Here is a 26960-nt window from a genome sequence, read left to right as displayed (position 1 = left end):
ACCAATCTTCATAACATCGAATTTCCAAATTTCCATTTTCAGTTTCTCTATTCTTAAATTATGATCGTTTCTGGACACTTGATGTTTTTTTAACATTATTATTACACTACGAAGTGTTGTTATTAACTAGAAAGATTGGTAATGATCCTAATATGTAAACATGATGTAAATTATATTTTTAAAATTTCTAGAATTTCTAATCAATTCTTTAACCCAATTAAAGGAACAATATGCAGAAAAGCCATCTGTAATATTTAAACATGATGTAAATTAAATATAATTTCTTGAATTTCTAATCAATTCTCTAACCCAATTAAGGAAGCTGGTTTGTCATGGTTTGGATTTTTGTCAGATTTTCGGAATCCTCTGGTTTTATCAATTTGAATGCCTTGAAAAAAATTGCCCGGTGACCCCTATTTTTCTTTTTGAAAATCTTTTACATATATAATAATAAGCCATCTGTAAAAGTCTTATAAAATTTTAATTACTTTTTAACAGTTTTTGAGAACTTCCACTTGTCAATGATAAAGCTATGAAAAGTCAAGAGAGAATTTTTTCCCGCCAAAATTTTAATGGCTCATATCTCAAAAACAAGCACGGTGACCTATATATTTTTTTTGCTCTTTGGATTCCTTTATCACTTCCCTATCAATATAAACTAGTGCTTTGAAAAGTTAATTACTTTGAAACTGAGAAGCGAACTCCCTTAAAGAGGTTCAATACAGAAAACAACATCAGTAGATTTATAAACTGTATGGTGTGTTGAAAACTTACAAATAAGGGTTAAGTTCTGTTGAAGGAGGTGGCTCTGACCATGCCACTGAAGGAGGCTTTGGCATGTAAATAGGTATATATGAACTGCCTCCTTTGTTTTCTACACCTGAAATTCAAATGGCAAAACATTAATAATAGTAACAACACATATTGTAATTAAAACATCTGTACAATAATAAACCACATGATTGTAAGGATGTAAGATCAAAGAATGTCATGACTTTCTTCTGTTTTATGTGGCAAGCCAGCAATTTAATTTTTGATAATCAACATTTGGTTTTGTTCATTTATGTTCTTTGTGGTAAAGAATTCAATAATGACATCAACTTTTCATTCCTATCCTCTGAATTTGCTACATGTATTGAAAAAAAGGATTTTCAAAACATTTAATAATCATGCTTAATAACCCTTTCGCGGCGAGTGTATCCTTGAGGATACACAATGCGCAGGGCGGATGTATCCTTGAGGATACACGATGCGCAGGGCGAGTGTATCCTACAGGAAACATAAATATTGTCCCAATAAAAGCCGCAATTTTACGCTATTTGCCGTTCTTAACAGTTGAAATCAATGTTTCAATTAAAATCTACGATATCTGAGGGTAATATTTCAGTTCTTCAACAGCATTAAAAACATCGTGAAAGGTAAATAAATCAAATCGGAAAATTTTATTTTCTAAAATTAGAACCGGAAACACGTTTTGAGGTCATGTTGGGTTTCAAAATGGCTTCTCTCGATAACGAGGAGTGGAAGTACAGCTGTTTTCTGTGTTTTGATGAAGCCCTTTATTATTCTTAGATAGTTTTAACTATACAATAAAAATAAATGGTTCAATATATCTTAAATAAATATGATAGCGATCTTTTTATTCCCCCCACAAATCGGAACTAGACAAGTAAGTTTTTTTCGCGTTCATGGCTTTGCTGCAAAAACAATTATCGATTTCGAGGAAACAGAGATATGGCTTTGAAAAGCTGGTACTCGGGTGACACATACACTTTGATTGAGTATCGGGTGAAATAAGCGGATAGGGCTGTGAATGTACGGGAGAACAATGCACGAAATTGAAAGCAGTTTAGGAAGTGCAACTTCGTCTGCTAGTATTTCAGTGTGAAAATGTCGTCAGACGAAACTGATGTAGAATTTGCAGGTTCAGTGAAACTGATGTTATTAATGCCGGAAAAGAGGTCTTACTTACTTAATGAGGAAAGGTTAAGACTTGGTCAGGGTGGGCAGGGGAAAGATGACAGTGAGGGCTATAATGAGTCAAATAATGAGGAAGCCAAAGGGGAGCAGGAGGTTAATATTAATTGGTGGCACAAACAATGAGATTAGTAGTGTTGAAAAAGTCTACACATATATTTGCCCCTTGTGGGAATATTTGGCTAAGTCATGTCATGGGTACTGAAAAGGAGGTGTCAGATTTAGGGCAACTTTATATGGATAATCCTTTTCATGAATGCATTCTAAAACAAGTATTTTGCAGATCACTGAAAAAGAAGTTGAATTTTTAATTACTGAAGATTCATTAAAATTCGTTGGATACTAATTTTCATGGATTTCAAGGATTTCTTGGGTACAGGGAAACCACGAATTAAAAATATTTAACGAATAATTTCTTTTCTAAAGGAATGTTTGAAGAAATTGCCAAAACCACAAATATCCTTGAATATGCAAGTTTTCCTCAATCCACAAAAATTGGTACCCACGAAAATAAATGAATCCACTTAAACTATGGTGTTGTCAGTTTTTCTTCAATTTATTCATTTTGAGTGACCCTTTGGTACCCTCCCCTCTTTTATCCAACACAAATATTCTTACCCTGTGTAACAGCAGGGGTGTTTGGCACATTATTATAACCGACTACAGATATAATTCTGGCAAGTTCTGAGTTAACTTTCTGTAGAGACTGGGCTATAGGGTTTGTACCGCTAGCTGCTGGTAAAGTTGACATGGTCTCTGTTAGTTGGTTGTTTTGTCTGCTTAAAGCTATAAACAATAAGATTAATGTAGAATAATCAATAGATATCTGTATTCTGTACAAAAGATCGTAGGTGTCAGCTAATATAGGTTGCAGCAATGGCTGTAATTGTATCAGTTTATTGATCATTATATGTACTAAATATACACTAGACTGCTTATGTATAACAACTTTCAAAAAGTTCTTTAATAAACATTATTTACTGCAAATAACATGTTTCTTTTTTTTTTAAATTACAAACATAATTTTTCAAAACATTATTTAGGTCACCACATATAATACTTTTCTCTAACCTTGTCAATTATAAATGAGCATTATCATGGTTATCAACTTTCTGTAATATACAATTATGCTGATTATCTTTGACCTTGACAAAGTGGAACCCTACCTTTTATAACATTATCAAGGTCGTTGTCATTACTACTGATTCCACTACTTTCTTCATCACTGAGGTCAGCAGACGGCATCATTGGAGACTGGTATTTATATTCAAAGGGAGAATACTCTATTTCACTATCACTGGCAGACTGAAATATAAAATTGAATCATTTGAAAATAGCAATCCTTTTTTATATGCTGAATGGAAAAACAAAAGAAACGCACAAATAACACAGGTTAACAATTGATAAATATCAAGATGGTCATTATATGCCCTTCACAAATGATCACAGAAAGATAAGTACATATATCGTATTGTAACTTCTAATTGCCACTTGTTTATACAAAATGTCAATAAATGTAACAGAGATAATGATAAGATGTGATGTCACCACAAAATTCCAAAATGGACAAAAACACATCAAATAACATTGGCAACCACTTATAAAATTCCTGATTTTGGAGAGGTATATCCATTTATAATTAAGGAATTCCCAACAGTAAAACCATAGATTTAAGATCTAGTTGATTGTTTAGATTAGTTGCTATGAAATACGCAAATAATTGTTTTTGAAGAACATATACTACAGTAACTTACATCAGTACCAAACCTATTCCGTAAGTGTCTAAGTTTTCGTTCCTTTTCTCTGACAAGTTTAGATCCTGTCTTCATATGATTGGCTAAATCATCTAATTCTGCTGTTTCTTTGTCTAATGACTGCTGGACAGTTTGTAGTACACTGGCTGACATCCCCTGTAAAATAAAATAGAGTTTTAAAAGTTAAAATATATGTTTTATCGTGAGGATAAATAAATTATGATCGTAATTGAAAATCAGTATCATGTGCCTACATTCAAACTTACAGGACTAAAAAATAAAGACATTCTATTTATTTCATAACTATCTATTCAAAACCACTATCATTTTCTATTTTTCTGTGGACTGTGAAACTGGGCTCAAAATTCTAATTTGTCATTAAAATTAGAAATATCATACAAAAGGGAACATTTGTATGAAGGTTCAATTTGATTTGTCTTCAACGTCATCAAAATCTATCTTGACAAAAAACTTAAACCTGAAGTGGGACAGACAAACAAAGGAACTGGCACACAGACCTAAAAACATAATGCCCCTCTACTATTGTAGGAGAAGCATAAAAACAAATTAACTTACCCCTTGTCCCTGCTTGATCATGTCCTTCATTAATTCTTGTCTAGCTGCAGTGAGTCCAGACTGACGTCGTTTTAAGGAATGTCGTTGTTTACGTAGGAATTCTTTAGCCATGGAGATTGAATTTATTTCTTTGGCAAACTGTTGTCTGACCCCACTGAAAATGATTATAAACTTCAAAATGAACAGTTCTCAACAAAGTTAAAGGACAATTTAGTTGTAAGACATTCCTAAAGCTTATGTCATTCAAAAGTTAACGGTCTGCATTTTCTGAAAAAGGGTATTATTTCTCATTTAGATAGGTAAATATCAAAAATCAGCCTAAAAAGTGAAATGTACAAAAAAGTAATCTTTGAAAAATAATTACCTAAAAAAGATATGGAATAAATTGTATGATAAAAGTAAAACATAAATCAATGTGGAAAAATTCACCCAAATGTCTGTCTTCTTAGACAAATTCAATTTATAAAGTTGATTATCAGACTAATACTTAGAAATTTTAAAATACAATGTAACTTGCCTATTCATTTCTCTTGTTTACAAATTCTAATTATCACAATACCTTACTCTATCACAAGAACTTGATCAAACTGATTTTTAAATTTATATGACCTTACCTAGATTTGAAGGCAGGAACATCATCAAACTGACTTTCATCACTAAGTAAGTCCTGCCAAGCATAGTTATTATAACCAACTGATGGATCCTACAAGATAAATTCTTACTTTAAAGCATATCATGATGTTAGTGTGTATTAAATTAAATACTGCATAATTATTAAAATCACAGCTAAATAGGCAATGTTGTGACAATAAGTATACCTTCAGTTATTATCACATTTCTTATGCTAGAGAAGATTTCTTAGTAATACATAGTTATTGGTGAAAATGACTGCATTTAAATGCACAAAAATACACCACTCAACACATTAACATGTAGCAATCCTATGGCAGAATTTTGGTAGACTTTATTGAATACTGAGATCATTTGTAACTTCAAAGACTTTCAGCAATTAAGATATGAATAAAAGATGATGTTGGGTATACATCAATGATAGGCAACCCATAGAAAAAATGTTGTATGGCCACTAATTTATCATTGAAGATCTCTAGATGTTGGTCACTAATTTATCATTGAAAATCTCTAGATGTTGGTCACTAATTTATCATTGAAGATCTCTAGATGTTGGTCACTAATTTATCATTGAAGATCTCTAGATGTTGGTCACTTATTTATCATTGAAGATCTCTAGATGTTGGTCACTAATTTATCATTGAAGATCTCTAGATGTTGGTCACTAATTTATCATTGAAGATCTCTAGATGTTGGTCACTAATTTATCATTGAAGATCTCTAGATGTTGGTCACTAATTTATCATTGAAGATCTCTAGATGTTGGTCACTAATTTATCATTGAAGATCTCTAGATGTTGGTCACTAATTTATCACTGAAGATCTCTAGATGTTGGTCACTAATTTATCATTGAAGATCTCTAGATGTTGGTCACTAATTTATCATTGAAGATCTCTAGATGTTGGTCACTAATTTATCATTGAAGATCTCTAGATGTTGGTCACTAATTTATCATTGAAGATCCTTAGATGTTTTGATTGATGATATCTGGGGGATTTTATTTGTTCAATTCTCATTGGCAAATACCAAACATATATAGAATAATAGGTAGTTTCGTTTTTGATACTGACTATATCATGTGGTATATCTAGAAGAGCCTGAAGGGAGAGTTTAGATATATTCCACATAATATAGTCAGTATCAAAAACGAAACTACCTATTAATCATTTTATCGGTAATTATGATGTCACAATGTATTGGCTTATATTTTCAGAGATACAGCCAGTACTTTGATACACAAAAATATTAGGCAGTATCCTTGTATCCATAACAAAAATACTGTATGTAAAACAATATTGAATAGTCAAATCCGATATTTGAAACTCTTACTTTGTGCGACACCTTTGAAATGTTAATCATGCTAATTAGCTGGATTATACACATAGGTCAGTTCACATGAGTATAAGTATATATGAAGATCGTTGTATGGTCCAAATACTCATATGGTCTGGAACATATACATTTATATTCTTATGCAACTTTATTTTCATTGTCAGGTGTTTGTAACATTTTAAATAATTAGAGAACTTACATCAAAATCTTCACTTCTGTCTTGACCTCTTCGCCTCCTTCCAATATCTAACAAAAAAATATAAATGATCTTTAAATCTATGACTGAAAATATTATACAAACAGGTAAAATAGTTCATATTACAGTATTATCAGACAGTTATATTGCGGCAAGTTACAAAACAACTGCCTTTGTATGCCATAAAACATATATTTATCATTTATTCAATTTGAGGAAAGTCTGAAATTATAAATTCTAAAACAAACAAATCATTTACAAATCATGAATTTTGGTTTCCACAGATAAAATTACTTTGACAATAGCGTATTCTTTTTTTTTTTTTTTACAAATTCTAAACCCTTAATCTAAAATAATAGAATTTAACTTTACCAGCACATTTTCAATACAAATAACAATGACTGAATGAGTTAAAGCATTAGAACAATTTTAAAAGCCAACCTTGACATGGAAATAAAATCAGGATGCATGCACTGAGGTGTATCAGGGTGGATATGTGGTAACACTTTTGCTGATGCTTTTATTTTTTAATAACCAAATATTTTAGTCTTGTTGAAATAAATAACTAAACAACCCTCACCTTCTTCATCACTAAAATCAGTGTCATCAAATCGTTGTTTTCTTCTTCTCTTGTCAGATTTGCTGGCACGTAAACGTTCATCCATGAAAGACTTTTCTTCCTCTGCAGCATCGATGATTTTTTGATTGAGTGATGTAAAATCTTTACTTTTTCTGTCTATCTTGTTCTGCATTTCACTGAAAATAAAAGCAATCAATTAACATTATAACCTGGAAAAATAGAATTTATTTTAAAAATTAACATTTATTTTCATAGATTTGGATAAAATCTGGTTGATTGATGAGAAAAATGAAAAGTTTCTAATACACATGAATCAATGATATAAAATACTGTGTCCGACAAGATGCAGTCTGCAACTTTAGCCACTAGTCGGATGACCCAGACTAGTAAATATTGATTTGGACTAGTTAAAATTGTCAAAATTTTATATAGTCATATAAGGATAAGTTTTGATATTTAGTTTCCAGAATAGTAGATGTAAAAGTTTTTGACGCAGACTGCAGATGGAACCTAAATGATCTTAGGATAGGAACTTAATTGCCATCTACCAAGCACAAAACACCAACATGCAGATTTATATGTAACTATAAACTAACATATCTAATAAGTCATGCATGTTTAACTTAACAGTGTTCTAACAAATCATTCCTATAGAAACTCTAGTATTTTGGTCACATCTAATGAAGTAATTCATCTTCTTTCATTATGTAAGGATAAAAGTCATTTGTAAATCTTCTCTTAATCTGAAGTCTATACATACTTTAAGATCAACTATCATTTGCATAGGTAAATGAACTGACCATTTCATTTTAGTTTAGTTGAAATTTGAGATATTAAAAGAAAATTATAGAGATTAAGCACTGGTATAAGAATATTAACAGGCAAGCATTTTGGTTGTTTAAGTGTATATACAAGCAGGTCCATTGCCAGAAATGCATTTGAGAAGATAAGACAATTTCTGTTTGTAAGCTTTGATACAAGCTTCTGAGAAAAAAGCAATGCTTTATGAAAAAACTTTTCAAAATAAAACTGATGAACTGTTGACCCCAATACAAGTCATGCAAGAACTTTGATAATAATCATGCATTTTTTTAAATTTTACTATGAGGAAGTCGAAATTTACACCTTTTAAAGTTTATGACCAGTAAAGACAAGTTTTAACTTTTATATCAGTAATAGGTTTTATGGATGTGACAATGTTAAATTTAATTATTTTTCTATAAAATTCTACTGTAGGTGCATTTTCTATTATTATATATACATATATGGCTGTAAAATTTTTATAAATGCTTAATGTTTTAAAGAAAAAAATGAACAACTGAAAAATAACATGAACCAGGCCTGATTTCCTGATTTTGACAAACTCTATATACAAGCCTAAACAATTTTGGTACCTTTCCCCTTTAAATCCACGTAAATTGGTATTCAGTGAGTCCAAAGTATTTAAATATCTTGTAAGCTCTTGACAAATCCAAATTTAAACTGACCAATCCAAATAAACGTGATTACCCATGCAATACATTTTATTACATCCTACAGCCATATTTATGAAATATAGAATGCAAGCTGTAATTCGTACGGTGATAGGAAAGTATGTTAAGGGAAACATGATACATGATGCATTATAACATAGACAACAGATAGACCCTGTATACCAAGGGCTTGCTATATACTTACTATCTATCTATACTGTAAAAGGTAAACAATATAAGTTAAAAGATTCTAAAAATGTCTGGAAATACAGTAAAACCTGGCTATATTGTCCTTATTCAGTCTTCAGCTTTGCAACACCAGGTTTTACTATATGTAAGGTTCTACAACTCTTACTAATGACAATAAATAGAAATGCTGCTAAATTAACTTCTAAAAGCTGAGAAATATCATTAAACTATTCAATGATTTTCTTTTCAAAGTAAGATATTCGCTACTTTCCATAATAAGAAGAGAAATTTACTACTTAAAATATCTTTCTAGGACATGAGAAATTTGCTACTTAGAATATATATGATATGAGTAATTCACTAATTAAAATATCTTTCTATGATATGAGAAATTATTACTACTTGAAGATATAACTACATTTAAAAAGCCATAGCAACTATATTATTGTAGGTTTTCATAGTTATCGTTATCTATGAGAGATCATTAAAGTAAATAAAATACTAAATCAACAACTGCTTACTTAATTTTCCTGGTCATTTGTTCTTTATTGAATTTCAACTTAGTAATATCTCCCTCCAGTTGTCGTTTTTCTGTCTTTAAGGCATCCACAGCATCTTGTAAAGATCTGATTTCTTCCCTCAGTTGTCTTCTTTCTTCTCTCATTCTTTCTAATTCTTTCTCTCCCAGGTTTGATGCCTTACCTGAAAAGGCTGCCTGTAAAAAAATATCATAACATAAATATGAGAAAATTAACCATATTAATCAACCATATTTATGTATACAGTCAAAAAAGCAATGTCTTATTAACAATTGTATAAAGCCTACAATGTGTTATTGATAAAGTATGTCCCTATAAACATGATTACGAAACCTTGCTTACACAATTTTCTAGTTGTTGGAAAGCTTTTCATCACCTTCAATTAAATACATGACACCTTTGAAACTCAACTGTTCATAGCAGAATTCTGTGTGCCGTTGAACTATTCTTACGAGTGGTATACATGAAAATTATCAGTCTTCATTAGATAGAAACTATGTGTGAATGGAAAAGGGTCTCAAGAAATATATAATTAAGAGAGTATCCTTTATTAGTTACCTCTTGATCTTTATCAAATCCGTCACTTTCATCTCTGAATTTCTTCTTTCTTTCTGCCAGTTTCTGTTCTTGACTTTCTAAGTTTTTCATCAATTTATTCAAATCTGTCTTCTTTCTTTCATATTCAGTTAATTTTTCTTGGTAATCTTCGTCCTGTAAAAGAGAAATATTAGTGAATGAGAAAGTGAATTGTACATATTAACAGTTTGATTTTTCTTTTGTTTCTAAGGCATAAGCCTATCTGAGTAATTTATGAACTGCCTTTTCATCCAAAAACATATAAAACATTGAATAAACAAAAAATAAATACATATTATAAGAGTATGAATACATCATTTGATCTCCACATCAAGCATAAGACAACAGGATTATGTCTAAGTTATAGTACACTACAAGGATGCCCCACTCGCACTATCATTTTCTATGTTCAGTGGACTGTGAAATTGGGTATTAAAATTAGAACAATCATATAATAGGGAACATATGTATTAAGTTTCATGTTGATTGGACTTCAACTTCATCAAAAACTACCTTTGCCAACTTTAACATGAAACGGGACCAACAGACTAAAGGACAGTTGGACAGACAAACCGACGCACAGACTGAAAAACATAATGCCCCTAAGTGGAGCATCAAAATAAAGTTATACAAAAATAAGAAGCTGTGTTATGATTGCCAGAAATACAACTACCCACAGGACCAAATTATGTGCATCAGAGCAACTAGAGGTCAATAAACCTATTTTCATTAAATCCTTTCTGTATTATGAGAAGGCAGTTATCTACTATACTTTGCCGTAATTTTTTACATAAACCTTTTTGTACTACAAAATTCCTTCAGTTGCCCTTTAACCTTTGCTGACTAATTACCTCATCCTCTAACTGTTCTTTAACTGCATCTTTCTTTCTTTCATATTCTCTCTGTACTTCTTCTGTGTCTTTCTCATACTGTTTCTGAAGCCTTCTTGTTTCCACTTTTAACTTGTCCTCTAATAAAGTTTGTTCTTTCTTTTCCTGTAAATCAAAATTAAATTAAAACTTAAGATGTCCATATTGAACCACAGTTGTATAAAATGTTAAAAAGGAGGTTTGATTTGGAGCCAAATTTTTCCAGAATTTCTTCAGTAAGCAGAATTACATTTTGAATTTTTTGTATTAAAGTTGCATTTCAGTATTAGCCTATTCCAACAAACCCTTATGACCAATTTCATATAACACGTTAACACATAATGTTTTTATGTATCATAATTATTATCTTCCAATCTTATTTTCCTCACAAGATTTAAATTTTTGATGATTTTAGATGATTTTGTTATAACAAATATATGTATCAATGTTTTCCAAGCAATCAGAAAGAACAAACAGATTTAGCGGCTTGATTAATTGATATCGATCGTGATAAATCTCTTTCACAGTGTCTTTGTTAAATATTCGAAAAATCTTAGCACAAACTAGCTCAAATCCACTAATTATTCATGTCCAAAACGTCCAATAAGAGAATACACCTTATCGCTATTTAGTCCATTCCGGGAAAAACAGTCATTTATACAACTTCCTGTTTGGGTCACCGGCAGAAAAATGGAGGTCATCAGTAGTGAGCTGAGGGAGAAAAAACTTGAGAAAGTGATCATCAAGAAACTTTGATATAGTTTGATCCACTTTTTTCGAAATTGAAATTAAAGTAAAAAAATATTTTGTTTGAAGTATTTACGGTAGTTTAAACAGGTCTCATTAAAAAGTATCATGCATGGTGAATTGTTAAAACAGGGTCCCAGATAGCTTCAACTGGATGAAAAAGTTGTGTAATTTTAGAGCTTATCCAGAATGGAATAAATAGCGATGAGGTGTATATTCTATGTATGCAGTCTTAATCCAGTTCATTTCAGCCAAAAATTATTAGCTTTTAATTTTTTTTATGAATAATTCTATGCTGATAACAATAACCCACCTTCCTATTATTATCATCTTTCATTTTCTTTACTTCATTTTCATGGTCTTCTTTCAACCTTTGTATCTCCTTTTCTTGTCGATCTTTTATTTCTTTTCTTCTTTCATCTAAAACTTCACTTAACTGTAAAATAACAAGTAGTTCTTTAAAATCATAGTATGACCAAACAGAGTTTATTTATTGATTGATGGTTCCTTAATATCTAGAAGTAAGTATTACATGAACTGTTTGTTGCTGTGTTACATATTTGTTTTTTGTTCATTTTTTGTACATTAAGAAGGCTGCTTTACATTTGTCATTTCAGGGTCTTTTATAGCTTTGCTCATTGTAAAAGGCCATAAATTGACCTATTGTGGTAAATATCTGTGTCATTTGGTCTCTTGTGTGGAGTTTTCTCATTGGCAATCATACCACATCTTCTTTTTATATATATTCAGGACCTTTACATGTTAGCAAAATACATATCCACTATTCTTTGTTCCTAGCCAAAAGGCTATGTTGGATTATTAGCTTGCTAGCTCAAAGTCCTAACAAATACACATCACCATTCTCAGACATATTACTCTGACTGGGATTAGTCTCCAATATGCAACATGCATAAAAATATGTTACGAAGCAGAAAATACAACTTTTAAAGTCTATTGGTTTGTAACAGCTGAAGGAGTGTAAAATATTTTTTTTTTACAAAATAGTATAAGATTTAAATTCAATTACTGCTGTATTTCTGTTATAAATGTTTGCTAAATAGCCATCTCTTGTTTCTTTCTTTCACAAAGAATCTTATCTATTAAGATCTATAAATAGTTACTTCTCTATCTAAATCATCAATAGCTCTTTCTCTCTCTCTCTCTCTCTCTCTCTCTCTCTCTCTCTCTAACCTAGGAAAGCATGTTTCTATCTCTCTCTCTCTTACTCAGAATCTTATCTATTAGGTTCTATAAATAGTTACCCCTCTATCTAAATCATCAATAGCTCTTTGTCTCTGTTTTGCCATGTCTAATTGTTGTTCTTTTTGTTCCTTCTCCTGCTCTTCTAATCTCTTTATTTGATTGGTTATTTTCTTCAAATTCTGAAATTCATGAAACACATTTACAATTTATCTACAAGACATCTGATTTAACATATGATATGGAACAATGCTCAAAACACTCAGAATACCCAGTGCCTTATGACAGGTATTCATTTAAGGTTTTGATCAGGTGCTATAGCATTGTCCTGTTATATGATACTGTGGATTCATTATTATTAATTTAAGGTGGTACCCAACACTTTCACTAAAATTAATTTGGCTTGTTCAATTTTCATAAAATTTTGAAAAAATATTTACTTTAACCCTTTGACAAAAATATATAAATTTCAAAATATTTGAACCAACCAATTTATCTGAAAAAATACACTGGTTATATAGCAGTTTGACAAACACTAATTTTGATCATTGAGAAGCTTCATATTCCCTTAACAACACAACATAATTAAAACGTTTAGCTGATTTTACAGTTATCTCCCTGTAGTGTTAGGTACCACCTTAATACCAATTTTTGTGGATTTTGTGTGTACAGGAAAACCACAAATTCAAATGTTCAATGAATAATAATTTTTTCTACACGCTTAGAATGCAGAGATTGACAGAACAATGGAATCCAATATCCAAGAAAATAAAAGTTTTCCTCAGTCCATGAAAATTGATACCAACAACAAGAATGTGTCCCCAGTACACAGATGCCCCACTTGCACTATCATTTTCTATGTTCATTGGACCATGAAATTGGGGTCAGAACTCTAATTTGACATTAAAATTAAAAAGATCATATCATAAGGAACATATATTCTAAGTTTCAGGTTGATTGGACTTCAACTTTATCAAAAACTACCTCGACCAAAACTTTAACCTGAAACTGGACAGACGAACGAACGAACGGACAAACGGAGCCACAGACCAGAAAACATAATGCCCTCTACTATCGTATAGGTGGGGCATAAAACTAAAGGAATCCACAGAAGTGTTATTGTACAGTGGTAACCAGATGCTCTGCAGGGCGCAGCTTTATACGACCGCAGAGGTTGAACCCTGAACGGTTGGGGCAAGTATGGACACAACATTCAAGCTGGATTCAGCTCTAAATTTGGATTGTGATTAAATAGTTGACACAGCATAGGTTTCTGACACAGAATGAATGTGTTCTAATGAACTTAAAATTTTTGTTTTCTCTTAGAGCAATTCACTATGCTGTTGAATATTAATCCTCTCAAAAAAATGTTTGAAGAAATTTTCTTTTTTTATTTATGAAATTTCAAATGAGAAAAATTGAACCCAATTTTTTTAATCACATCCCCCTTTCCCTTATTCCAAAACTAATCTCAATTAAAATTTCTAATGGAGTTTGCAACAATAACTACTCATTTAAATACATCATAAAATATTAAGATGTAAAAAAACTGCTTGTTATCACTGAATGGTAAAGATTATTTTAATTTATCAGTTGGTAGTAAAAAGTGAATATACATTGTATATTGTATATAACAAAGATTTAAGTTGATTCTGGACAAAGAAAGATAACTCCAATTAAAAAAAATCTTGCTATTGCACAATATTTTGCAATTAGATATTTCTTGCTTACTATTCTGGACAAAGAAAGATAACTCTAATTAAAAAAAAAATTGCTATTTCACAATACTGTGCAATTGAAAAGACTTGCTATTGCACAATACATAATATAATAATTTTAGATCCTGATTTGGACCAACTTGAAAACTGGGCCCATAATAAAAAATCTAAGTACATTTTTGGATTCAGCATATCAAAGAACCCCAAGATTTCAATTTTTGTTAAAATCAGACTAAGTTTAATTTTGGACCCTTTGGACTTTAGTGTAGACCAATTTGAAAACAGGACCAAAAATGAAGAATCTACATACACAGTTAGATTTGGTATATGAAAGAACCCCCCCCATTTATTCAATTTTTGATGAAATCAAACAAAGTTTAATTTTGGACCCCGATTTGGACCAACTTGAAAACTGGGCCAATAATCAAGAATCTAAGTACATTTTAAGATTCAGCATATCAAAGAACCTAACTGATTCATTTTTTGTCAAAATCAAACTAAGTTTAATTTTGGACCCTTTGGACCTTAATGTAGAACAATTTGAAAACGGGACCAAAAGTTAAGAATCTACATACACAGTCATGACAGTTAGATTCGGCATATCAAAGAACCCCAATTATTCAATTTAGATGAAATCAAACAAAGTTTAATTTTGGACCCTTTGGGCCCCTTATTCTGTTGGGACCAAAACTCCCAAAATCAATACCAACCTTCCTTTTATGGTCATAAACCTTGTGTTTAAATTTCATAGATTTCTATTTACTTATACTAATGTTATGGTGCGAAAACCAAGAAAAATGCTTATTTGGGTCCCTTTTTGGCCCCTAATTCCTAAACTGTTGGGACCTAAACTCCTAAAATCAATACCAACCTTCCTTTTGTAGTCATTAACATTGTGTTTAAATTTCATTGATTTCTATTTACTTAAACTAAAGTTATTGTGCGAAAACCAAGAATAATGCTTATTTGGGCCCTTTTTTGGCCCCTAATTCCTAAACTGTTAAAACCAAAACTCCCAAAATCAATCCCAACCTTTCTTTTGTGGTCATAAACCTTGTGTCAAAATTTCATAGATTTCTATTAACTTAAACTAAAGTTATAGTGCGAAAACCAAGAAAATGCTTATTTGGGCCCTTTTTGGCCCCTAATTCCTCAAATGTTGGGACCAAAACTCCCAAAATCAATACCAACCTTCCTTTTGTGGTCATAAACCTTGTGTTAAAAATTTCATAGATTTCCATTCACTTTTACTAAAGTTAGAGTGCGAAAACTAAAAGTATTCGGACGACGACGACGACGCAGACGACGACGCCAACGTGATAGCAATATACGACGAAAATTTTTTCAAATTTTGCGGTCGTATAAAAACCTCATTATTGTATGGTTATGTTTAATTCAAGGCTGATTTCAATAGTGTTATTGAGCTACTGTATCATTATACAATGTACATACAATAAACAGGAAAGAAAACATATCTTTCCCAGCCTGTGTTATACGAGTAGTAACATTGTTTTAAAAAATGTCATAAATTTCTCTCGAATAAACTTACTGTATTTCTTTTTTCAAATGTGTGGGGTTTTTTTTGTGGGAGGGGAAGGGGGAATTTGAGGACAAAATGGGCCAGTTATATAGTTATATTTTAACTTTGTATTTTTTTCCTGAGTGGGAAAATATATGCAAAACAATTATTGTACTCCACAACAGAAACTTGATTGATGCGACTGACAAAGAATCTTGATGGAATAAATACAAGAACTACAAACTCACTTGCAAAGATATAAATCTACAATTGAATGTTCTTAGTTTGGATTTTGAAGTTTTTTTGTTTTTCTGCTTAACAGACTAGACTAAACTTGCGTCATGCTTACAAAATCCTATTTTTCCTACATTTAACACTTCAAACTTAATTTGGCCTTTTAAATAGATGTAATTACACTTGTATGCAAATTTGTCTGCCATTATGTAAAATCACACAGGTTCCCGTAAACTTTGACATTATAATTTAAAATATTTGCCGTCACAATTTAAAAGTGATTGTTGCTTGACGTCAAAAGGTGATTCGGAGTAGATCTAAGGTCATTCGGAGGCAAGATTCAGCTATATACCAAAAGTTTAAATACGTTTATTGTTTTAATCCAGTGTCATTGATGAGACGAAAAGAGTGAATGACGTAAAAAATCAAAAACCTGTGAATTTATGCAGTTTTTTTTACAACGCGTAACCTTTACCATTCAAGGAAATAGAAACTTGATAATTGTTTTAAGGTCAAATCAAACCTGTGGGTAATATCCTTATTTTTCTACACTTAACACGTTTACATAAAGGTCAATGTCAAAGCTTTAAGTTCAATGATTACGTACATTCCTTATAATGCAACTGTTCTTGACATGTTTTCCTATACTAAAGTACGTCAATATCTAATTATTAAATGTAGGCTTCTCATATCTGAGAGGAATTCGTCTAGAAGATATGAGAATCCTACATCTGAATTACATAGAAGCAATAAATAATCATTTTAAATTTTCTCTTATTCAAAAAAGAGCAATAATTTTTTTTTTAAATTTCAAGATGCAGTAACACTTTCAGAAGATGTTTCATAGTTATAGAATTGACATGGAATCTGTATTAAAATGATACTTTATCACTGATTTTGCATGGCAATGTAAATCACTGTACTAACTTGTCTTTTTTGGTTTAATTGACAAAACCTGAACTTATTGCTGATAAATGATAACACTTCTATGTAAATCATGACGGAATCTGGTTCTATCTTAATAAAAAATGTATAAATATCATTTCTCCTTCACAGAAAGTGTCTGTATTCAATTCTTTAAACAGTTCATAACTATAAATATCTATAAAAACATTGGCCTTTTTCTGCTTACAAGGATCTGACAGAAGCTCTGTTCTACTATATGTTTAGATAATTGTTAGGTCAATGAAGTTTTGGTCTCACAATCAAGCATGGACACAGGGTTTGTATTTTATTAATATCAAAGTTGTTATCATCAAATAGTTTGACTTGGGATTAACTTAAAAAAAAATTTGCAAAGTAATTACTGCTCAAGCACCTTGGTAAATTTTAATTAGCAGAACCAAGCTGTTTCATCTGAATTATTTACACATGCATTGGTTTCACTGTAATTCTAATACCCTCTAAACTTGAAAAAAAAATGGTGAAAAGAGTCAAATAATTTATAGTTTAAAAAAGTCTGCTTCTATTACCTCTTCATGTTGGTCACCCATTTCCATTTTCAATTGTTCTATCTTGTTTCGATGTTTTCTTTCCATTTCATCCTTGACCTTCTCTACCTCAAGGTCATACTTTCTCTGTAATGATTCTACTTTTGTATTCTTCTCATCCTCTAATCTCTTCTGTTCATTTTCTGATGCTGACTCAACCTATACAAAGTATATCACAGAAATTTAAGCACTACTTTTCTATTTCTTTTGTAATGCTATAAAAAGTTTTACCAAAAAAATCTAAACTCATTTTTTTCAAAATTATAATTTCTGGGTTTAAATTTTTATAATACATGCAGTTGCAATAAAATGATGATACTGAAAAGAGCTAAAAATATAATGATGAACTTTGGGATATATCCTTATGTATATTGCATCAACAATATTAAATTCTAGATAGTAAAGCTATGATTCTATATAAGACAACATATAGTTTCCCCTTTTTCTCATTGTAAACAAAAAGAGGAGGAAAACATGAAAATTTAACTATAACAAGAATGTATCCATAGTACACAGAGGCCCCATCTGCACTATCACTTTCTATGTTCAGTGGACAGTGAAAAAGAGATAAAATCTCTAATTTGGCTTTAAAATAAAAAGATTACATCATAGGGAACATGATACTAAGTTTCAAGTTGATTGGACTTCAGCTTCATCAACAACTACCTTGACCCAAAACTTTAACCTGAAGCGGGACAGATGGACGAACAAACGGACGCACAGACCAGAAAACATAATGCCCATAAATGGGGCAACCATTAATGGGTATTAAAATTAACATATGGCATATGAAAATTTTGATGCATATGGCATCTGATTAAATAAGAAATGAATTATCTAACTCTTCTATCTTTCTAAAATATAAAGTTTTATACAAATATTTACTGCCGTCATAGCAAGATAATCATCCCTATGTCTGGCTCCAGCAACATTTAGGGACAAACGTGAGAAAAAATTACAAGTTTTTGCTGACTGAATATTTTTTTTTTCATAGATATACCTGATTATTAATTCTACTCAATATTTCTCTCTTTTGAGATTCTAACTTTGTCTGTTCATCTCTCTGTAATACATTGACTTCTGCTCTTAAATTCTCCAATGCTCTGTCCATTTGTTTTCTAAGTGAAAAATATGAATATAATTATAATTAATCTGGGATTTTTTTTTACTGTTTTTAAATTTTAATAAGATAAAATAATTTCTTCATTTTATTAGGTTCCTTCAGGAAAAGATCAAGTGTAAAATAAAATTAAGAGATTGATGACACTTTTTACTGTTCTATTTTTGTTTTTATGGTTTTGATAATTATTATGAATTCTAACCTTTTTGCATATATTCATATATGGAAATAAACAGAAAAAGTGTATTGTTAATAGCAAATACTTATTCAACAATTAAGGTGGTACCTAACACTACAGGGAGATAACTCTGTAAAGTCAGCTTAACATTTTAATTACGTTTTGTTGTAAAAGGAATATTAAGCTTCTCAATAATCAAAATTGGTGTTTGTCAAATCGCAAAATAACCAGTGTAATTTTTCTGACAAAATGTTTGGTTCAAAATTTTAATTTTTTTTATATTTTTGTTAAAGTGTCAAAGTAAATACTTTGACAAAATTTTATGAAAATTAAACAAGCCAAATTAAATTTAGTGAAAGTGTTGGGTACCACCTTAAAAAAAACCCTCAGAAACTGTATAAACATTTACCAGCTTACTGAATTAACAGACATCAGACCGTATTCTGTGATATAAAATACATCTACCGTTTTTACAGAAAGTTTCATCAATGATTAAACAATAAAATTATTGAAGACAAAAATTAGAACAGTTTATTTAGAAAATAAAATTCTCCATGTATAAAAAATTCAATGACTATAGCTCAAAAAGCTTAAAAGAAATACAATGAGCAAATTTAACTTACAAATTTGTGTTTGCATACCCATATGTAAGATCGAACAAATGGGAAAGGAAGGATGTTAAATGGAAAATTTGTTAGCTGTAAATTAGAATATACTTTTAGAGTTAAAATGATTGACTGATAAATTTTTGGCTGAATTTCCGGTGAAATATATTTCATGCATATTCAAGACAGGTGTAAAATAAAAATTGAAGATATGGATTTTTTTGTATTTATGGTTAAGGCATTTCAAAGCTTTATTTTAGTCATTGCCATTTAAATGAATTTGAAGAATATTCCATAATTTTAGTAATATCGACAACATTAGCAAACCAGTGATTAAGACAGATACATTTTGAAATGTTACAACCAGTTTTTAATCAGCCAAACATATAAAGTAACATGCATGCATTTGATCCTTAAACAAAAGGTATATGCAAAATATGTACATAGTGTAATTTGTACTTGGAACAATTTATGTTTAGTACAAAATTTTCTCTACATTCTGCATGAACTGTGAAACATAATTATAAACATGCAACAACAGTAACCCCTCCACCATATCCATGCTAACAATTTAATTATAATAACATTCATGCAAATTTGGAGTTCGATGAACATTGAATTATACCGAATGTTGACTTCCTCCTCGGACAGCTGTTTGTCAATTTCTTCTTGTATTTTACTTTCATTCTCTTGTTTTAGAACTGATGATTTTTGTTCCAACTCTGTTTTGTTTTGACTTTCTAAGTTGCTGATAGGAATACCAAAAAATTACAATTTGTTGGTTCAGTTGAAGACATTTTTGATGTAAGCCATCATTGTTAACTGTGTTATGTAGTCATTAAAGATTTCATAAATATATCTAATCATTTATTAATTACTGCATAAGAAAAGTACTTTTATTCATGGGTGTTGATAGCCATGGTTTCAAATAATAACTAGATCACGAGTTGAATGCTTTTTACAAATCAACAGAAAATTTGCTTTAGTAACATATTACAGTATTTGAATATAAAACCTATGAAATCAGCACCAAATGAACAAAAGTGCTTTCACATTTTTATCAGAGTAGAAGAAAACTATAAAATATAACTAACACAATATAAATACTATAGTATCTAAAAAGAGAAGAAAAATCTGTCTACAAATCTATACTAATGCATAAATCTATATTAGGACATAATTAAAGTTTTAAAGTAAATATGTTATACAAAGCTCGTCAATAAAACTGTCTATAAAAAAATCACCAAAAGCTTACTAAAATATGATGTCACAATAATAAAACACTATACCTGATGTACTCTTCATTTTCCATCTTTAATTTTCTTTCCTCTTCTTCCTGTTCTCTTTTGATTTCATCTCTCATTCTCTTTATTCTTCTGTCTTTGTCCTGAAAAGTGTAAATATTTACAGTAAGAAATTATCTAAGCATGATTTTGATACAAAAATGACAATAATTTATTTGTCTTTTTATATGTGGTTTTAAATGATCAGGGAGACTTTCATAATAGAGAAAATATATAAATTGACCTACAGCCCGATAGAATTTCAGTATAGGAATGAACTTTAGTATACAATATATTGTCTTTAATATTGACAGGTAAAGCACAGACTTAACAGTTCATCAGTAATTAATGTGTCAAGAACTGTACACCTCACACTATTTATCAAATTACATCACAGGTATGAAGAATAAACTCATCATAGCTTTGAATTTTGTACACCTGATGTGCCGTTCATCTATAAAAGACTCATCAGAGATATTTGCATTCAAAAAGTTACAAATTCCAAATAAAGTGCAAGTTGAAGAGCATTGAGGATCCAAATATCTGAAAAAAACAGGGGGAGATAAATAATAAATCAGGTACAGGCCATAAAGCATTACCTCCAGCATTTCCAGTCTTTTATCTTCAAACTCCCTGTCAAGTGTATCTCTAAGATCATCATATCTCATTTCACTGGAGGCTCGCAGATTGTGTTCTTCATCGTATGTCCTGAAAAGATAGATCGATAGATATATAGTTTATTCTCATAAAACCATGCTAGTACTTAGGTTACAGAGAAGTTAAAAATACATATTTCTTATACATTTTGTACTTGCATACCTTTTAGGTTTACTTTTATGTGGTTTACATAAATGTTTTGAAAGGAATAATTGTTTGAGGGTTGATTAATGTTTTGTGGCATTCATTACAAATGCAGGTAAATAACTTGATATTTTGATACTCTTGTTTTTGGGCTAGACTCTTTTCCATAGTCAGGATTTTAATGTTTTGTCATTAAGGTGAAACATTATTATCATTTTGATTGTACCTGCTAGTCTCTGTTCTTACTTCTAAATGTCAAATACTTGGTATAAAAGTAGCAACTGTCAAATTTGAGGTCTTTGGTTTGCCCAGGTCATGGATTAAACCTATGACCCACAGCACTAAAGGGAAGAAAGTTCTTTGGTTTGCCCAGGTCATGGATTAAACCTATGACCAACAGCACTAAAGGGAAGAAAGTTTCTATGAAACAACTGAGATTAATAGATGTTCATAAATAATTTCAAACAATTAAATTATGCTTTTAATCATGTGCAACATACTTTTAATTTAAATGTTGGATTAGAATATTCTTTTACAGTTTAATTTCAAATACTAAATAATGGAATCCTTATTCTAATACATTCAATTTTTTGTTGATATCTTTAACCTAAATACATGTTGATCTTGCACCAGCTTTTGGAAATTATAAACCCCATACATCTTATTAAAGACTTATTCACAAATACTATACAAAAGTCTTAGTAAAACACTATAAAAAAACTTACATTTTATCATCATAACTTTCTTGCCTTGTTGTCAATCGTCTGAAATATACACAAAAGCCATTAAAAACCTTTTTTTCATGATTTCAATAAACTCACTGAATGTCCTTTAATGTTAGGCAGCTGACACAGCTATGTGTGCTTTGATAATCAAATATCACAGAAGAACAATAGGCCATTTCATGGATATTGCAGCCATATTGAAGGAGGTTGAAATAGTAAGAAGGATATTTTTCACATTGTTTTCAAAGCTTTTTTACTTCTTTTATGAAAATATGCCTGCAGTTCAATATTACTGCAATAACCATCAAAAGGTCTATTTAATAATTTTATGAAAAACTGAATGATAGTCTTGTCATCTTTTGAACTTCTTTAAATGGGTCATCAATGTCTATGATGCAACCATAAAATGTTGTCTCTTGTTATTATTTTGTATATGTTCCTGCATTAATATATATTTCTTTTAATAGTTTCCTTTCATTCTTTTGTTTTTTTCTTACATTTACTTCTTGTTTGACCTACAAGTTGCCACATTTGATATAGTCTATCTCATGACCATTTGTAGTTTGTAAACTATCTTTTGATAGTTGTGCATGGCATAAAGTAACTAATAAACTGACGACAAAGTGTCATGGTCAATTCAACAACTATAAACAATACTTTAGATCTGATTTACCGGTATACTTGAAAAATTATTAGCCACAACCAAACTGGATAATTTCAAATGAAAAATAATGATGTAAATTATATACATCATGGCAGTTTATCAAATAAGCATGTATTTCACATTGAAAGACCTACTTTTCAGCAGCACTGGCAGCTATTTCAGCTCTTCTTTTCCTCTCTTCCTCAAATCTGTCTATAGGACTCATCTTACCACCAGGGGAATCTCCTCTAGCAGTCGACATGGCTGACATTGTTCCCTCAAAATCATGTAACTAATAACACATTAAAAGAATTAAGAACAAAATCGAATATCATCTCCCTTCATTAAGTTAAAATTGTCTCCTATCTTTTATAATGCTTTGATCATGTTCTTATTGTGTATATCTCAAGTTCTTTCTACTGTTTCTTTTTTTTTCTCTTTTCTCTTTTTATTTTATTTCTCTAATACCTAACATAGAGCAGTAGTCCAAGACAACAAATGAATTACTGTATATTCAGAAATAATTGCATGCATTTATTATTGCCATTGTTAAAGAATGGACAAAAACATGGAGTTTAATTATTGCGATTTCAGGAAAATCTGCATAAAGATATGTATCAGATATCAGAATGAGAGTTCTTAATAATGCAATTCTCAACCAGTCACATTATTAGTATTAATACAAAACCTCCCAATAATTTCTGAATTTACAGTTATAATAATTTCTGCCAAATTTGACAAAATTAATATACTATTTCTGGCCATTTAACGTGAAACAAACATATAAGTTGGTAATACAGGACTGTCAATTTGACTAGCTGGTAGAGTAAACTATACTACCTGACTCATACATTACCTTTTCTAGAGATCCTCTCACTGGTTCTAAACCACCTATATCCATATCCATAATTCTTTCTGATAAATTCTTATCTATACCAAAGTCCTGAAATATTTATGTCATGCTTAGAATCTATCATTGTAAAAAAAAATAAAAAAATTCAGACATTTGATTACATTATAATTTATATGTAAATGTAGTTCAAACCATAATTTGCAACAAGAGTATCCATATGTTTTTAATGTACAATTTTAAATACACGTCTATCTCCAAATATAAAATTAAATTTAGATATACACCATTTTTATATAATAAGTAAAACTTATGACATACAATACCCCATACAGGTGTCAGTTTTGATATGTGAAATGTATAATTATTTAGTCATGTCCTACTGTAATGGGGCATTTGTTCTGATGGGTAGTGCAAAAGTTTCTGAAGAAAACTTTCAAAAAATGTCAAATAATTGGAAAAAATTGCCTTCATCTGTCAAAAAGTTCTTAAAACATCAAAATTTTCCAACAAGAAAATAAGCAAAATCTTGTAATAAGTCAATCCACTTCAAATAAAGAGTGGTATATTTTTTGTTGAAAAGAAGGCACTTCTCACCAACACCCTGTAGTTGAACTTGTCATGAGAAAGTGCCGATTTGTAAAGCTTAATAACTTTTATTAAACCAAAGCCTGCAGATTTTTTTACTTACAATTTCTTTACCAAAATCTTCACTGTCTGTTTCTGATTCCCCTTTTGGTTGGTTTTGGTCACTTTCTCCAGATTCCTGCAAAGAGAGATTATTCAAAAATAATTCATATAGAATTTCTCCTAAAACTAAATATATGAAATATATATAAATTCACTTTACGCTTAACTTTAAATCAAGTTATACTACAATTTGAAATTATAACATATTGAACCATCCGATTGCATTTATTCATATTTAGTTTCAATGTTTTTTTCCCCAATGTTCATGTTTTTCACAATTGTTAGATTTATATATGTAGCATTAAGTTAAGATACCTTTATTTCAAACCATATTGAATGTGTTGTCTAAATCTATGTACATACATTAAATTTTTTTCTTACCAAAAATACAGACACCATTTGGTTTTTTTTCAAATAGCACATAAGATCATCCACAGCTTATGGGGTGATAAATGTTACTTAGTCTTTTGTTTGCAATGTTATGTTTTACAGTGCAACCTGCCTTATCTGACACCTGAGTAATCCAACATCCTGCTTTAACTGACACATTTTCATGGTCCCTAAATTTGTCTATCCTTGCAAAAAAAACCTGAATATTCCAACACCCTCAATAATCAGACATTTTTTTCTGGCCCCCCCCCAGTGTGTTGGATAACACAGGTTACACTGTATATGCTTTTGTTTTTCTTTTGGTAATTTTTGTTATTTGCCATGGCTTTAGCAGTTTTAATTTAACTTATGAGTGTTTGATTCTCTATTTGGTATTTTTCACCTCTTTTTAAAAGATTACAATAAACAATTGAAATTTCAATAATGCTCGTTCTAATGACCTGATATTCCATTTCTTGTGGTGTCAAGTTTACACTGTGATGTGGCCTTTCTTCTTCTGGACCCTGAAATGATAGAGTTCAAGATATGATGTATAAGGAAAAGTGTGTATAAAAATTCCTTAAAAGGCTCATTAGTAAAATAATCATAATGTTAATGTCCGGGTACTTATATTCATACATCACATACAATATATCCCATAACCTTCTTCTAATACACACAGATTTTTGCCTAAACTTCTTAAGATGTGTTAATTCTGTTTTAAGCTCATCTACAAAACTTTATAGAAACAAGTGAAACTGCGAGCTACTGCTCACTGATGATACCCCCGCCACAAATGGATAATTTTAATAGTGTAAACATATGCAAGTGTTCGGTTAACAGGAAGTTGTTGAGTGATGAATCTGAAAACGCATCACATGGTATAGCTGACTTGTATAAATCCTGAAACTAAATTTCAGAAATCCTTGCATTGTAGTTCCTGAGAAAAATGTGTCAAAAATTTTCAACTTGGTTAAAATGTGTAAAATAATACAAGTGTTTGGTACACAGGAAGTTGTCCAGTGATGAATCTGAAAATGCATCAAACTGTATAGCAGACTTATATAAACCCTGAAACCAAATTTCAGAAATCCTTGTATTGTAGTTCCTGAGAAAAATGCGACGAAAAATATTCATTGGACGGACGGATGGATGGAATGATGGACTTTTCAAAGCAGGGGTATAACCAGGAACATCATTATAGAAACCAGGACTTATTTCTATTACTTATTTGAAAGAAGTGAAGGATTAAGTAATGATGTCTGATCTATTCTGGTGTAACTTTATTTTTAGGTACTGTGTATTAAATTTGAATTAACAAATAGAAAGGTATGATTTGATAAAATAATTTGATTTATATCAATATATACTCACATCATCCTCAAACTCATTTGAGTAAAAAGGAATTGACATGCTGCTTGTGAGGTTTCCACTTTTACTCAGCTTTAGGGAACCTGTCGTTGTGTTAAAACTTGACTTTACCTTAAAATATTAAGAATGTTATAGCTAATAAGCAATAAAAAAATTATGACAGTAGCTATCCTGCTGACAAAGAATCAATGCATTTGATTTTGTTTGTTCACAGCCAGATGTTCTGTAACCTTTTTTCCAGTCCAACAATTTACAGAAAAAAGTTCAAACAATGTAAATATACACTGATTTTTTTATATTGTTAACAATTCTTCGTAATAATTAAAATGAATGCATAATAAATTTAGATTCTGCATTTATAGGGCTATGTGCACTTACAAAAAAGAAACAATATAGCTTTGTTTTTTAGAAATATTTTTTTAATATATGTATGCTTTTTTTTCATCAAGGATTTTAATCTTATCATTTAAATATTTGTTTATGTACATATAGGAAGGTGTGACAACTCTCCATCCAAGCCATAATAATCAAGTTCTTAAGATAGCTGTTGATTGGAAGCCTCAGTCATTAGGTTTTCAATGATTTTCTATTTGCTAATTTCCTTCGATAAAAAAAAAAAATCGATTTCATTTTCGGTTCTTTTCTGTAAATCGTCGCTCTTTTCTGTAAGTCATCGAATCCCTTTTCTTCTAGTGTATATTGAACGTGTTCAATAAAAACTTTTTA

At 30.4% G+C, this 26960-nt stretch overlaps 1 protein-coding gene across 4 annotated transcripts in view; it reads right to left on the bottom strand.

Annotated features, from left to right (window-relative positions):
* The window catches only part of LOC139524338 (centrosomal protein of 164 kDa-like), a 52293-nt gene that overhangs the window by 8049 nt on the left and 17284 nt on the right, over positions 1–26960 (bottom strand). For 2 of the 4 annotated variants that reach the window (XM_071319099.1, XM_071319100.1), the window contains 24 exons: positions 26238–26345; positions 25325–25387; positions 24496–24570; positions 23811–23897; positions 23110–23246; positions 22312–22350; positions 21385–21493; positions 20792–20889; positions 20128–20250; positions 18600–18717; positions 17582–17758; positions 12701–12820; positions 11752–11874; positions 10674–10817; positions 9805–9957; positions 9229–9422; positions 7047–7222; positions 6470–6516; positions 4922–5010; positions 4308–4461; positions 3732–3887; positions 3144–3282; positions 2596–2763; positions 775–880 (listed from right to left, as the gene is read on the bottom strand). In XM_071319099.1, coding sequence (XP_071175200.1) covers positions 775–880; positions 2596–2763; positions 3144–3282; positions 3732–3887; positions 4308–4461; positions 4922–5010; positions 6470–6516; positions 7047–7222; positions 9229–9422; positions 9805–9957; positions 10674–10817; positions 11752–11874; positions 12701–12820; positions 17582–17758; positions 18600–18717; positions 20128–20250; positions 20792–20889; positions 21385–21493; positions 22312–22350; positions 23110–23246; positions 23811–23897; positions 24496–24570; positions 25325–25387; positions 26238–26345 — 2903 coding nt within the window. The remainder of the gene's footprint in view (positions 1–774; positions 881–2595; positions 2764–3143; positions 3283–3731; positions 3888–4307; positions 4462–4921; positions 5011–6469; positions 6517–7046; positions 7223–9228; positions 9423–9804; positions 9958–10673; positions 10818–11751; positions 11875–12700; positions 12821–17581; positions 17759–18599; positions 18718–20127; positions 20251–20791; positions 20890–21384; positions 21494–22311; positions 22351–23109; positions 23247–23810; positions 23898–24495; positions 24571–25324; positions 25388–26237; positions 26346–26960) is intronic. The other 2 variants (XM_071319102.1, XM_071319103.1) reach the window with 1 other exon arrangement.

Source organism: Mytilus edulis, chromosome 5 (genome assembly GCF_963676685.1).
Source record: "Mytilus edulis chromosome 5, xbMytEdul2.2, whole genome shotgun sequence".
NCBI classification, from domain to species: Eukaryota; Metazoa; Mollusca; class Bivalvia; order Mytilida; family Mytilidae; genus Mytilus; species Mytilus edulis.
The sequence above is the reverse complement of the archived record's forward strand: the minus strand, read 5'-3'. Positions and strand labels throughout refer to the sequence as shown.